The 13,889-nt window shown below is 37.2% G+C and overlaps 1 protein-coding gene across 1 annotated transcript in view; it reads right to left on the bottom strand.

The window, feature by feature from the left end:
- The window catches only part of swm (Zinc finger protein swm), a 203,425-nt gene that overhangs the window by 161,181 nt on the left and 28,355 nt on the right, over positions 1-13,889 (bottom strand). Inside the window, 2 exon segments of the mRNA XM_067098233.1 lie at positions 2,618-2,793; positions 3,277-3,692. Coding sequence (XP_066954334.1) covers positions 2,618-2,793; positions 3,277-3,692 — 592 coding nt within the window.

Here is a 13,889-nt window from a genome sequence, read left to right as displayed (position 1 = left end):
GTAAAAGCTATATACAGGCAGTCCCCGGGTTACGACAGGTCCGCCTTACGACGTTCCGAGGTTACGACACTTTTCAAATATATTCATCGGAAATTATTTCCCGGTTTACGACGCAATTTCTGGGGTTACGACGCCGATTGGATGGAAGAAATATGGCTACAAAACGGCAGAAAAATAAAAATTTGGAGTTTTTTTTATGAAAAACTCAATAAAAATGCAGTTTACATCATTTTCAGTACACCCAAAGCATTAAAACTAAGGTTTTCTTGGATTTTTGACAATTTTCCACAATTTTTCGGCTTATGACGCGGTGTAGGAACAGAACCCCCGTCGTAAACCGAGGGCTGCCTGTAATGGAGAGATAAGCTTCATTTAAAAAATAACAACTTCTGGAAAGATTTGTGAAATCTGAAATCTACTAATCCTGCCACTGGTTTTGCCAACAAGTTTCCTCTTTCCATGAGATAAAAGGGAAAATGTGCCAAAATAATTATCAACACATCATGAGTGCATCTACCAAACAGCAATTTCAACATTCCAAAATAATTTAGCCCACTGATTATTAGATTTGTACTGATCACTATTAATCTTTTTAAATGCTACCAGATGGTCTGCTCAACTTCAACTGAACAGTCTATCAATAAAATGTCATACAGTCAACCCTCATTAAGACGAACTAATTGGGGGGCCAGAGTACCCATCTTAGCTGATAGTCTGGTTTAACTGGCGATATCTATATATATACCTATAAATACCTATAAATATTCTGTATTTCATTATTTTTATAAAGAGTATGGATAATAAACCAATGTAGAAACATTTTAATTAAAGCTCATGGTAAAAGATGAAAAATGAAAAACAAAACATGATAAAAACAACAGAATCCAGCCAGATATGTAGATGCCTAGGCAGAGACATAAATGCATAATTGTTAATTAAAATGAAGTGGTCTCCAAAATGAAGAGTAAGATTTTTTTCCTTTTTTCAAGTTTTTTATTTTAGTTATTTATTCATTACAGTTTATTATTATCTATATTAATATACTGTTAAATAAATGTGAGATGATTAAGATCATCAGTAAAAAATAGTGGGACAATTAAGACTATAACTTCACTAACACATTTTGTTTTCAACAAAAACATTCTGTAATACGCAAAAATATACATGATCAAAATTATTGTAATTCAACTTTTGAATTTTAATGATAAGTAATTACTTGACTATAAAATACATTTCATCATATCGATCTTGGAGAGAGTTGTTTTTTATTGTTACTAATGTCGTCATCAGTTCGCAGTCGTAAATCTGAGGACAGTCCGGGAATAGGATTCGCAAGTGATGACACTTCACCACAACAGCCTGTCGTGGGATTTTTCATACCACTATATTAATCAAAGTTAAAATTATTGTTGACTTCATGTTTTCATGAAAAAATAATTATATAAAGCAAATTACTGAATAATTTTTGCCATCAGCAGTCAAATAATCATGACCATGGCAACGTTCAAACTTAGTGCCATCACGACGTATGTCTATAAATAGAACAGAAGTAGAGGGCTGTCATTGGCTAGCAGATCTCCATGGCAACCAGCCAGCCAATTAGGTTTTAGCCGTATTCTGCCTGAGAAAGAATTTTTGCTCAGAGAAGCTGACGATGACATAAGTGTGTGTGTTTTGAATACCAAATGTAGTTTTTAATAGTGTATGTATTTTACTGGTTACATGCAGAATAGAATAAATTCCTTCTTTTTACTTTGAGTGCAAAATTGTTGGTTCAGAGATTCTTCAGCAACAAAATGTATATATAAATTTTTTTTGCTTCAGAAGATATTTACTAAAGCTGCATTGACATACCTTTAAAACAAAATTCTTCTCTTTAATCTCTCAAGGACAGAATTATGCTGCATGGAGGGAATTGGTCTCTCTCTCTCTCTCTCTGTAAACACAGCTGGAATTATGCTGCATAGAAGGAACTGGCAACTCTCTCTCATGTCATTTGCCATGTAAACACAAGCACTGTTCAGTAACTCGGCTTTTGTCTTCGTAAAGTTCACCTTTGTCATGTCTTTTCTTTCCTAAAACACATACAAAGCATCGTACTGTAGCTACCAGTCGGGCAGCAGATAGGTATAACTGTTAATGCTAAGTGATTGGCTACAATACTTCCTACTGTTCCAGACAACAGTGTTTCTAAATGACGGTACGTACCGTGTGCAAGTTAAAAGCATTTCAGTTCAGTACAGTATAAATACAGAACAGTATATATAAAATAAAAATATAAAAGTGGAGGAACAGTAACTATCTTAAATCGTAGTCGAACATTATGTATTTTAAATTGGCTGACCCTCTTCGGTGTCCGTCTTATCCCATGTCGGGGTTAATGAGGTCAGGCTTCACGAGGGTTGACTGTATGTCAGTCCAGTATACAGTATATACTATACATAAATACAGTATACTGTATACATTTTCATAAGTTTTTTTAACTACTTTAATCCCATTAATGAAAACTATAAAAAACCAATTTCTATTAAACAATAGCTTTTTCTGAAAAAAAGATTAAAATATGAAATCAGAATTCCACCATACAAATAAAAAGAGCAGCTTCTTGCAATAATACCTTTTACTTGGCGGTGATCTACGTCTTCTGTCATCATACCTGCTACGCCCACTACGTCCTCTGGATCTTGACCTTCTCAACCTATCCCTACTTCGGGATCTTGATCGAGATTTTGACCTAGACCTTCCCCGGGATGGAGACCTACGTCGACCCCTTCTTTCATCCCTGTCTCGATCCTGAAAACAATGTATTGGGAATTACCATGCAATCAACAGAAGTATTTACGAATCTAGTTATAAACTTCAGCACCAAAAAGTCCAAATTTCCCACCTCCGAAAAACAATGCCAACATATATATTGTTTTGACTCCACTGTTTTTCTATTGTATTAAAGGGAACAAGTTTTTAACTGAGCAACACTGTACCATCTCATAATACAGTTTGAAAACTCATGGAAAGGAATCTATTAAACCTGCATTACTTAATAGAGAAACAATTAATTTATAATCTATGAAAGTGCTACTCAGTTACTGCCGATAACATGGAGGTAATATGGAATTCTATATTAATACCTTAAAAAGATTGTGACAACTGCAAAAATACTTTTTCAAATAAAGCGATTAACTCAATTATATGTGTACAAACAAATAAAAACAAAGGACTAAGTTTTTACTTTTCACTCCACTCAAGTAATGCCATGTTGTACAGTACAGTACTTACAGAGTCGGATTTTCTTGATCGCTGAGAGGAAGACACCTCTTCTTTACGTACTATCACAGAGGCCGGAATCGGCGGTGGTGGAGCAGACTCAGGTGGTGGTGGAGGTGGAGGAACAATGGTTGAACTTGGTGGCAGAGGTGGTGGTGTAGGATGCATTATGATACAAGACCCAGACGTTGCAGGTAAAGGGACAGCATTTGGTGGAGTGGTCGAATCTGGTGAATTTCCACAAGCCTGCTTTGTTGCAGGCATTGGAGGTAATGGTGGTGGTCCATTATCACCAGTATTGTTTGTACTTGATGATAATGATTCAGATGTGTAAGAACTAGATGAGGAAGCAGTTGGAGCCGAGCCTTTAGGTATGTATGACCTAGACGTCGTTACTTGTAAGAACTTATCCACAAAAGACTTTGTATCTGAAAAATTTCAATCAAATTTACTATGTAAGATATGCACTAACACAACTATACAGTCATATGAAACAAGTCTATAAGGCAAGTTTCACATTACTGTACTAAATAAATATGTGAAAACAACAGAGAAAAGCAGGGTCAAACACAGACAAATACAAATATATATAAACAACAAACAAGAATACTCACATAATAAGTTATTTTGAAATGTAACTTAAGTACAATGATGCACTACAAAAATTTCTAAACCTGACTAGGATCAACAGCCATAATACAAATGAAAACATCCACAATTCTGCCCAAAAATGGTCATAGTACCTCAGGTACTGGGCAACAGGACATCATGATACCTAAAAACCATCTGAATTTCAATTCTCAGAGAAACAGGTAGCATCCTACCAATTCTTCACACGGGGACTAAAGAAAACAGCATATAATTTCTATTGTAATAGTTAACAGTAAAGGTCAATGAGGAATATACTAGGAAAATGAAATCCACAACTTCCAAGCTGCATTCATTCAAACATGAAAATCATTCCAAAAATAGATGAACAAAAGATCTCAAACATGTACCAATAACACCATCATCTTTGCAGGTATAGGAGGCTTTACGAACAATGGCTAGTTTTGTATCTGTGGCCCTATAACAAGCAGAGCACTTATATACAGTATAACCTTATGGTCTACCAACGTCCCAAATATTGAAGAGTTTTGCTCACTAAACAGAAGATTCTTTATTACATGAATGACCAAACCTCATTATCTTTACTTCATAAATATTCTATCTACTTATCCTCCTTGCCTCATTTTCCCGCTGCATAATATTCAAGGGATTCTTTACCTTCAAATAAATCATGCAATTAGTTAGTCTTTATATTTTAGGAGAATAACACTTCTTGTGCATTGGCTGGCTTTAGTTCGTGTTTCTTCTGAGGGGGGAGAGAGCATGTAATGGGATTTTTATAAATGTAAATTAGCTCAAGTTTTTTACATTAATTAGGAAACACACAATTACAGAAGCTAGGTAATGACTTTGAGTTAGTTAGTATCTTTTTGCAATAAATAACTTTTGGCTCTTTACGTGTTTATTTAAGATTATTATATACGTTTATTTAGGATTAGTTTCTGTCATACTGCATACACAGGTTAAGTTTAACTGTTTTCTTACATTTTTGTACTTTTCACTTTTTAGGTACAGTGCTATTTTTTTTTTTATTCAGGCCCTTTTCCTGCCTAAAAGCTAATGAGCAGGTGCCATTAACCTTAATATGTAAGCTAAGGTATAACACAACCTCTGATTATTTTAAATTTTCTGTCTTTATCCAGCTGGCTTATTTTACACGATGATATTTTTCTGTAATTGTTGCGCTTAAATATTTTCCCCGAGATGTATTGATATCTTTGCCCTTATTACAGTAATAATATTAACTTACTTCACAGTGCCTTCGTCTTCTCCATGTCAGTTGTGTTTCTGCACTATCGTGTTACTTTGTACATTATTTCACTTTTCATCTTAAATTTAAACTTATGTTAATGTCCATTTTTAACATGGTATAATTATGTATAGGTATTCAGTTTCAAAATGACACAATACTCAGCTTTAAACAATGAAAAATACATAGTGAGCAATAAAATAAAATATTGCTATGTCCACAATCAGTCAGGGTATGATTTCCCATATCTGAATTTTGAAACTCCACAAAGTCTCAAGGGGCTAGTATGTTTCAGCAAACTTGCAAGGGTTTGCCAAGTCAGCCCTGTGATATACACAAAACTTAATAGGGAACCTCATCTATTGTGTCATATACAGGTCTGCTTGCTCGGCATCACCTGCTAGATGTGCCAAGACTGGTCTTTTTCCCTGCAGCAAGACTGGTCTTCTCCCCTACAGATACATTTCTACAAGAGGTGATTCTATAAAAGATAATAAGTGACATGAGCACCACTGCACAGGTCTGGTTCATCTGTGTTGGAATCTTCAGCTGCTATTCTCAATAAGCAAAAGGAACCTCATCCTGTCTGATAGCACTGAAGGAATGAACATCATATGATGAGATCGCAGCTGGGGAACCAACCAGTAGATGCTCCCAGAGTTCCGTACAACAGTTATGTGTCTTTTTTAACCCCTTGAGTCCAGGGTACATCAACAAGGCCATGGTTGTTTTCCACTTGATTAAGGATAGAAACCATGATACCTTTGAAAATCCCCTTATTGGGGAGGAGAGAGTTGAGCATCTCCAAGTGGTTAAGTGTGAGACGCAGAAGTTAGTGAAAGTGCATGGAATTATATATGGTAAAACCCACGTATCTGTGGGGGATGCGTACCACACCCCCCTGCGAATAGCTAAAATCCGCAAATACTTAGAATCCTTCTAAAAACAACTAGAACTGCCCATTTTGATAGTTCAACACACAAAAAAACTAAAATTGCTTATACAGGTATTATCCTACTTACGATGGGGTTACGTTCCAAATCCCCCATCATTTGTTGGAAAAAACGTATCTCAAATATAGCCTAGCTTACACTAGGGTATTCAATACCACCATGTATACATATATGGTAGCCTAGCCTACACTACAAAATCCAGGCAGTCCCTGGTTATTAGCGGGGGTTTTGTTCTGAGGGTGTGATGATAACCAAAAATCACTGATGACCAAAAATCGGCGACTTTCAGGACTTATCGGAGCCAAAAAGCACCAATCTTTGGTTATTGGCGCCTCTGTTAGGTATGTATCAGCGCTGATAAGCAGAAATCGGCGAATTTCATCACTAGACAAGTGCCATAAAACCCGATCACTGTTAACCGCGCCCGCTGTTAACCAGGGACTGCCTGTATACTATATACATACACGGCATAGTAATCATATCAGCTAATTCTGGAGGTTCATGCAGTGAATTATGATAATTCAATACAAAGAGAAATTGAATAACAAACAAGAATTAGCTTAGCCTACACTATGGTATATTGTATACATACAGTGAACCCCCAGATTAGTGGGGATCGTCCCATTCCCCCAAATAGCTAAAATCTGCGAATACTTAAAACCCCTCTAAAAACCCTTAGAACTGCCCATTTTGATGTTTAAACACAGAAAAACCCTGTAAAAATGCATATACCAGAGTATTTTAATAGTTTTATCACAAAAAGTATACAGGTATTCCCCTACTTAAGATGGGGTTAGGTTCCAAAAAAACCATCGTTTGTTGAAAAAATCCTAACTCGAATACGGCCTAGTCAACACTAGGGTAATCAGTACCATCTATACATATATGGTAGCCTAGCCTACACTACACAGTATACTTTATACATATATGATATAGTAATTATTAGTGTCAGCTAATTCTGCAGTTCAATGCAGATTGACATGATAAGTCAGTATAATGAGAAACTGAATAACAAACAAGGCCTAGCCTGCACTTTCGTATATCATATACGGTAGCCTAGCCTACATTATACTGTAATTTATTTTCACATAACACCGTATTATACAAACATCAAAATAACGAATGTGCATCTTTTCCATGGATCTTTTAAAAAGTTATGCTTTACTACACTGTATCCAATCGTAAATATTCTTATATTGCTTTTGCATTATAAATTCCGATCATATGTTTTGGTTTGGGAATCGATCACGCGGTCTTTATTTCGCCGCATTTAACTCGGTTCAGAGGGCATTTCTTGCTTCTAGTTAGCGTAAATGAATCTCTAGATACTTTATTTATATGGGACATATATATTTTTCGTTATACGAAGTGTTTTTAAGTCGAAATATAACTTAAATATGTCTCATTGTGAATAATTTAGCCATTTTTTTCGTTAATAGATGACGTTGGCGGCTGGCCATTTGTTTTGTGTAAAAAAAAAAATCAAGATTCCGTTCGCTATTTTCTCTTGATTTCATCATCATACTACGAGCTTTTCGTATTTATCTTTTATCAGCGTGAAAGAAATACTTTCCAATTTTATTTGCTGTCGAGTTTCATCCATGTTGCCAATGCATGATAATTCATAGTCATTAGCAGCTTGAACATTCTTTTCTCAGCTTCAACTACAACTTGCAGCTTAAATTTACTGTATTAGTATATTTCCTTGTCGATCTTTTCTCCAAAGCCATTAAGGGTCGTGTAAAAACATATCAGTACTTAACGTCATTTTTAACATAACTACGATAATTGTTTAACCGTACGATGGTTGAAATACAAGCCAACCGGTGTTATCAGATTTGGTTATTAGCAAAACAACAGTCTCGTTCGGTTGTTTATGGCTGTACGCATTTTCGCAAGAGTATAAGGTTACTAACAATGCTTTTATCATTCTCTTACTTTTTTTAACTAGAAGATGGAATAAAGAGATGGAGAAAAACAAGTTGGTCTATTGTAAGTTGGTCTCTCTTGCTGCCTGATTCTACGGCAATTGTAGTGTACGCTGTTGCCTGTGCCCGCTCGAAATTTTAAAACATTTTCTAAATATTGTCACAGGCGGTATTAATTGCTAACTCCATCGTTAAACTCGAATTATCGTGAAGACGAATTATCGTCACTCGTGCACTACCTGTATTTACAAACGCACAGAAATTGCAAATGAACACTGACCTATTTTAACTTTCGACACAACGAGAGCAAGTGAGGTCAGTCCATTGAATTAATGTACCTATTCCAGCCTCTCAGGCCAACGTATCATACACCGTACGCTGCCTGATTGTACGTTGTTGCCTGCGCCAATCGCCCGCGAAATTTAAAAATACATATTTTCAAAATATTGTCGTATCGATATTAATTGCTAACCCCATCGTAAAAGCGAATTATCGTAAGTCGAATTATCGTAACTTGAGCACTACCTGTATTTATTCATGAAAATTATATGAAAATACAGTAATTAGTGAATATTTCTCAGTGAAAAATACCTCGAATTTTCAGGGAATAATGGCTAGATATGTTCCACAGAGAAACCCGTGAATGCGTGAGTCTGCGAATCATGAGAACTCGAATACGGGGGGTTTACTGTATAAGGTAATCTAGCCTACATTTTACTGCAGTCTATATTCTCATAATGTCATATTATACCAACATAAACAAAACGAATACGCATCTTTTCCATGGATCTTTTAAAATGTTATGCTTTAATTCACTGTCTCCAATAATATTGTTTATAGTCTTATATTGCTTTTGTATTATAAATTGCGATCATAGCGATCAATGTTTTGGTTTGGAAATTGATTACGCAATAAGTTTATTTTGCCGTATTTAAATCAGTTCAGAGCGCTTATCTTGCTTCTTATTAGCGTAAATGAATCTCTACATACTTTATCTATATAGGGCAAGGTTATTTTTTGTTATACAAAGTGTTTTCAAGTCGAAATATAACTTAAATAAGTCTCGTTGTGAAATTAATTTAGCTATTTTTTCCGTTAATAGATAACGTTGGTCGTTTGGGGGTATGTTTGTTTTGTATAAAAAAAAAAATTCCATTCACTATTTTCACTTGATTTCATCATAATACGAGCTTTACATATTTATCGCCTTATCGGCATAAAAACAGCAGTAATGTGTTCTTTCGTGCCCAGTAGTTTTGATTTAAAATACTTTCTCTCCAATTTTAATTACGGGCGAGTTTCATCCATGTTGCCGATGCACAGTAATTTATAGCCATTAGCAGCTTGAACATTGTTTTCTCAGCTTCAGCTACAACTTGCAGCTTAAATTTAGCAGTATATTTCCTTGCCGATCTTTTATCCATACCGAATAAGGGTATAATGTAAAAATATATCAGTCCTATTCTACTTAACTTCATTTGTACTATAACTACGGTAACTGTGTATTGCCGTATGATGGCTGAAATACAAGCAGAACAGCTGTTGTTATCCGATTCGTTGATAAGCAAAACAACAGTTTCTTGGTCGGTTGTTTATGGCTGTGCGCATTTATGCAAAAGTATAACGTTACTAACAACTGTTTTATCATTCTCTTTTACTTTTTTAACTAGAAGATGTGATAAAGAGATGGAGGAAAAGAAGTTGGTCTATTGTAATTTGGTCTACCTCGCTGCCTGATTGTATGCTGCTGCCTGCAGTCGTGCAAAATTTAAAAATATTTTATAAATATTGTCATATTGGTACTAATTGCTTACCCCATTGCAAAATCGAATTATCATAAGGCGAATTATCTTAACTCGAGCACTACCCAAGTATTTTAATAATTTTATCACAAAAAGTATATTTAGTCAAGAAAATGAGATGAAAATACAGTAATTAGTGAATATTTCTCAGTGAAAAATACCGTGAATGGGCAAATTTTCAGCGAATAATGTGTATATATGTTCCATAGAGAAATCTGCGAATAGGTGAGTCCGTGAATCACGAGACCACAAATATGGGGGGTTTACTGTAATTCTCTCTCTCCAGTCATCTCTGTAAATCCTCTTTTTCATAGTCGACTCTTTTCCAAGCCACTGCCTCCCATCGTTTGCATGCTTAGTTGATTTCCAGCTTAGAGAGAGTGGTATCAAAATGTCTTTTGACTGGCTGTGCATCCACTTGCCTGCTCGAGTGGTTGGAGCAATCTCTTGGGATTCAGGCGTGATGTTGCAGTGAGTTGGGATAGATCGATGATATATTGTTAGGGCCTTAATGCATGTTGTTCCTTTAGTTAATTTGCCACTATCTCTCTTTCAGAGGGATGCCCTTATCGTGTGTGACGTAAAACAAATCTCACCTCGTACTCTCATTTGTCGCCCAGACCCATCCTCATGCGAAAGTACAAAGGAAATTCATCTTTTACAGCACAGTTAAATGATTACATCATAATATCTATTAGTATTCATGTGCCCATGGTTGTAATTAATTTGCAAACTGTTATCACTTGTTAAGTACATTTATTTAATCGCTGAGTATAATTACGCCTTACAGTAACTTAATGAAGGGAATTAATTCAGGTTAGTACTCTCAGTCTTTCATACGTCTCAGTTTTTTTGTATTACTGCCATCCATTTTATAGCACTCCCTTGTATGGCCACAGCTGGCAAGTAACATAGAGGCAGAAGTAAGAGATTTGCCAATTGCCGAAGAAAAAGCATGTAAAGAATGAACAAAAGCATTTCAACGGAGAAAGAAGAATAGGCTAGCAGACAAGGATTTGGAATGAGCAAAAGATGAAGAGATTTGTTTAAACAATCGACTGAGTCAACATAACATCAGAATAAGTAGAACTTGCTGTAGACATTATTTTTAATAAAACTGTCTATACCTATATAATTAGTCCTATCGCTGCTAACAACCTTATACTAAGTGCCAATGATGGCAGAAGTCGCATAGGTAGCAAAGATTAATGTTTACCAAAACAATCTTTTGGGTAATGCATTATATGCGACTATGAGCGTGAAAAACATAGAGGCAGGTGACAGAGGGTACAGAACCACATCGCCCCAAGAACCGACCCTGTTCCTTGGCAGCAGACTATTCCAGCTGTTGCAGGGTAATCCTAGGCTTGGGCTACAGATGGGCAAGGGCAAGGGCACCGATACCTTACCTCTTACAGGGAAACGTGAAAATGATCACACACTATGGGGGGACCTGGAATGGTTCCCTAACCAACTCAGACAAACCTTGTATACCGACCAAAATAAGGTTTACGTCCTGTTCTAAATTCTCAATAGGCTTTTCCTGAACCGAAAGGAGAGCGGAAGGCGGAGCTAAAGAGGAAGCCTCAGTACTAACTAAACCTGTAGCAAAGGAAAAGCCTAGACTGAGTATGGATAACTAAAGACAAAGGACCTAGAGAAGGGGGGAAAAAATGACAGGTTGATAACCTGACCAAACTAATAGCTTTCACAATCTGTCTGCTTCCCTTCTTTCCTATTCTAACGAACTTAAGCAGAAAGTCCTTCGCATATCCCCACTTCCTCACATCTATTCTCAAGATCACACTTTATATCAGTGCAGCCAGTGTGTATCTCTTAAAAAATCAACATCCTATTAACAAGATAATCATTCCTACAGAACCTGACATTCTTTGCTTTGAATCCAGTGGAGGTATCCTAAGAAAAATAAATGTACAGTAACGTGTTAGCAGCAAACAGCCATGAAGTACCAACAAGCGCCTATACACAATGGTGGCAAGAAGAAAGAGCTAAACCATTCGAAACACCTGGTGAAAAAAAAAAAAAAAGGCAACACATGATACAGTACTGCACTAAGAAATACAGAGCTGGTGGGAGGCGGTGGAGGAGGACTTTAAAACCTCCTCACAAGTTTTTAAAACGTCCGGCCATCATAAGTACGAAGAGCAGTGCATACAGGCAAGTGACAGTAAAAATAACATTTTTATGAGAAAATAGTTTTTCATATACTTACCAAGCAATTACATAGCTACTAGCTTCCTACACAGCAGTCTAACGAAATTCAAATTTTGGCGGTAGTGCTGCCATTGCTAGTGTAGGTGACAAGGTTCCCCCCAACTTTCGGGACTGATAGGTACAACTCAGCATAGTTTCAAATATTTTGATGCCTAAATGTCCAATGAGGGGAGGAGGGTGGGCTCCGATTATGTAACAGCTTGGTAAGTACTGTACAGGCAGTCCCCAGTTATCAACGGGGGTTCTGTTCTAACAGTGTGATGATAACCGAAAGTTGCTGATAACTGAAAATCGGCAATTTTTGGCACTTTTTCGGCCATTTGTGGGGCTTACAGCGCCGCTGATTTTTGGTTATCCACACCTCTGTTATGTACGTATCGGTGCCAATACCCAATTATTGGCGCTGATAAGCAGAAATTGGAGATTTTTGACACCAAAAAATTGCCAATTTTCGTCGCTATACAAGCGTCATAAAACCGGACCGCCGATAACCGAGCCCCTCCGATAACCGGGGACTGCCGGTATATATAAAATCTATTTTATCACAAAAATGTCATTTTTATATATTTTATCACAAAAATGTCATTTTTATATAAATGACTTACCAAGCAATTGCATAAATTATTCCACATTGCGAGGACGTGCAAATCATGGACATGTTCTAACCCAAAACATTAATAAAGATAACTTTGAACTAGAAAGGTTGTTAGCATTGGGTTAATGCTTGCTGTACCCTATCTGGTAAGAAAGCTGCTTCAGGCAGGTACCGCCTCTGGTCGACGCTCATCTTAACCTGTAGAGGGCGTGGCAGTATTGGCCAAGAGTTGCCCCTACTTCAGTGGGTACTTTGCAGCCATGGAAGTTCACCAATGGCTGAAAAGGACAAAAAATAGCACCCTTGCCCTGCCACCTACAACCAAATTTAAGAACCACCACCCCAACCAGTAAAAAATGGTGGGTACTCCAGGTACACTGTACCCCCAAGCTTCCCTTAAACTCGACGACCTTACAACAAGGTGAATAGACAGTAGAGGGACAGAGGCCCCTTTGCTTCCTTTCCCGACCACGACAGCCACGGATCCCAGAACTTGGCATAGAGCTCTGCATTTGGCACCAAGCGCCCCACTGTTGACACTGAGAGCCCAAATGTTGGCACCGAACACTCCACAGTCAGAAGTTGGAGCTAATCGGCTGGGTGCGGATGACTGACGAAGCGGGCACCAAGCGAGTAGAAAAAGAGGGTGCTCCAGGCTGAGTGTGAGTGCTCGAACCTCATGAGCTTTTGACCTTAAGGGAAGATAAAACATCTTCTTGAACTTGAGAATGCACTTCTGTAATCGAACTTCTAAGGAAGAAAGTGCATTCTTTGACAATGGGCGTGAAGGGTTCTTCACTGAGCACCAATGCTTGTCAGAGTCTCCTCTGCTCTTTTCTGTCTTCTGAAGATAGTACTTCAAGGCTCCCACAGGGCAAAGGAGTCTCTCTTCCTCCTCTGGCCCAAGGATGTCCATTACTCTCTTAATAATAACAAACCAGCAAGGCCATGGCTTGGAAACGTCACCATTCTTGGCAAGGAAACCAAGAGACAGAGAGAGTATTCTGCATTTCCATTTAAAAAGCCTACTCTCACGTTGAAGGCTTGTCACTCACTAATGTGTTTGGCGATTGCTAATGCCACGAGAAAGAGTCTCCCTCGTGAGATTCTTAAAAGAGGTCGAGCTGAGGTGTTCGAAAGTTGAGCTCGTAAGCCACTTCAGAACAACATCCAAATTCCAGGAGAGAAATTCAGGCTTTTCTAATTAGGAGGTTTCAAGGAAACAATAAGGTTTGCTGAAGTCTTAAAAAATAA

Source organism: Macrobrachium rosenbergii, chromosome 54 (genome assembly GCF_040412425.1).
Source record: "Macrobrachium rosenbergii isolate ZJJX-2024 chromosome 54, ASM4041242v1, whole genome shotgun sequence".
Classification (NCBI taxonomy): Eukaryota; Metazoa; Arthropoda; class Malacostraca; order Decapoda; family Palaemonidae; genus Macrobrachium; species Macrobrachium rosenbergii.
The sequence above is the reverse complement of the archived record's forward strand: the minus strand, read 5'-3'. Positions and strand labels throughout refer to the sequence as shown.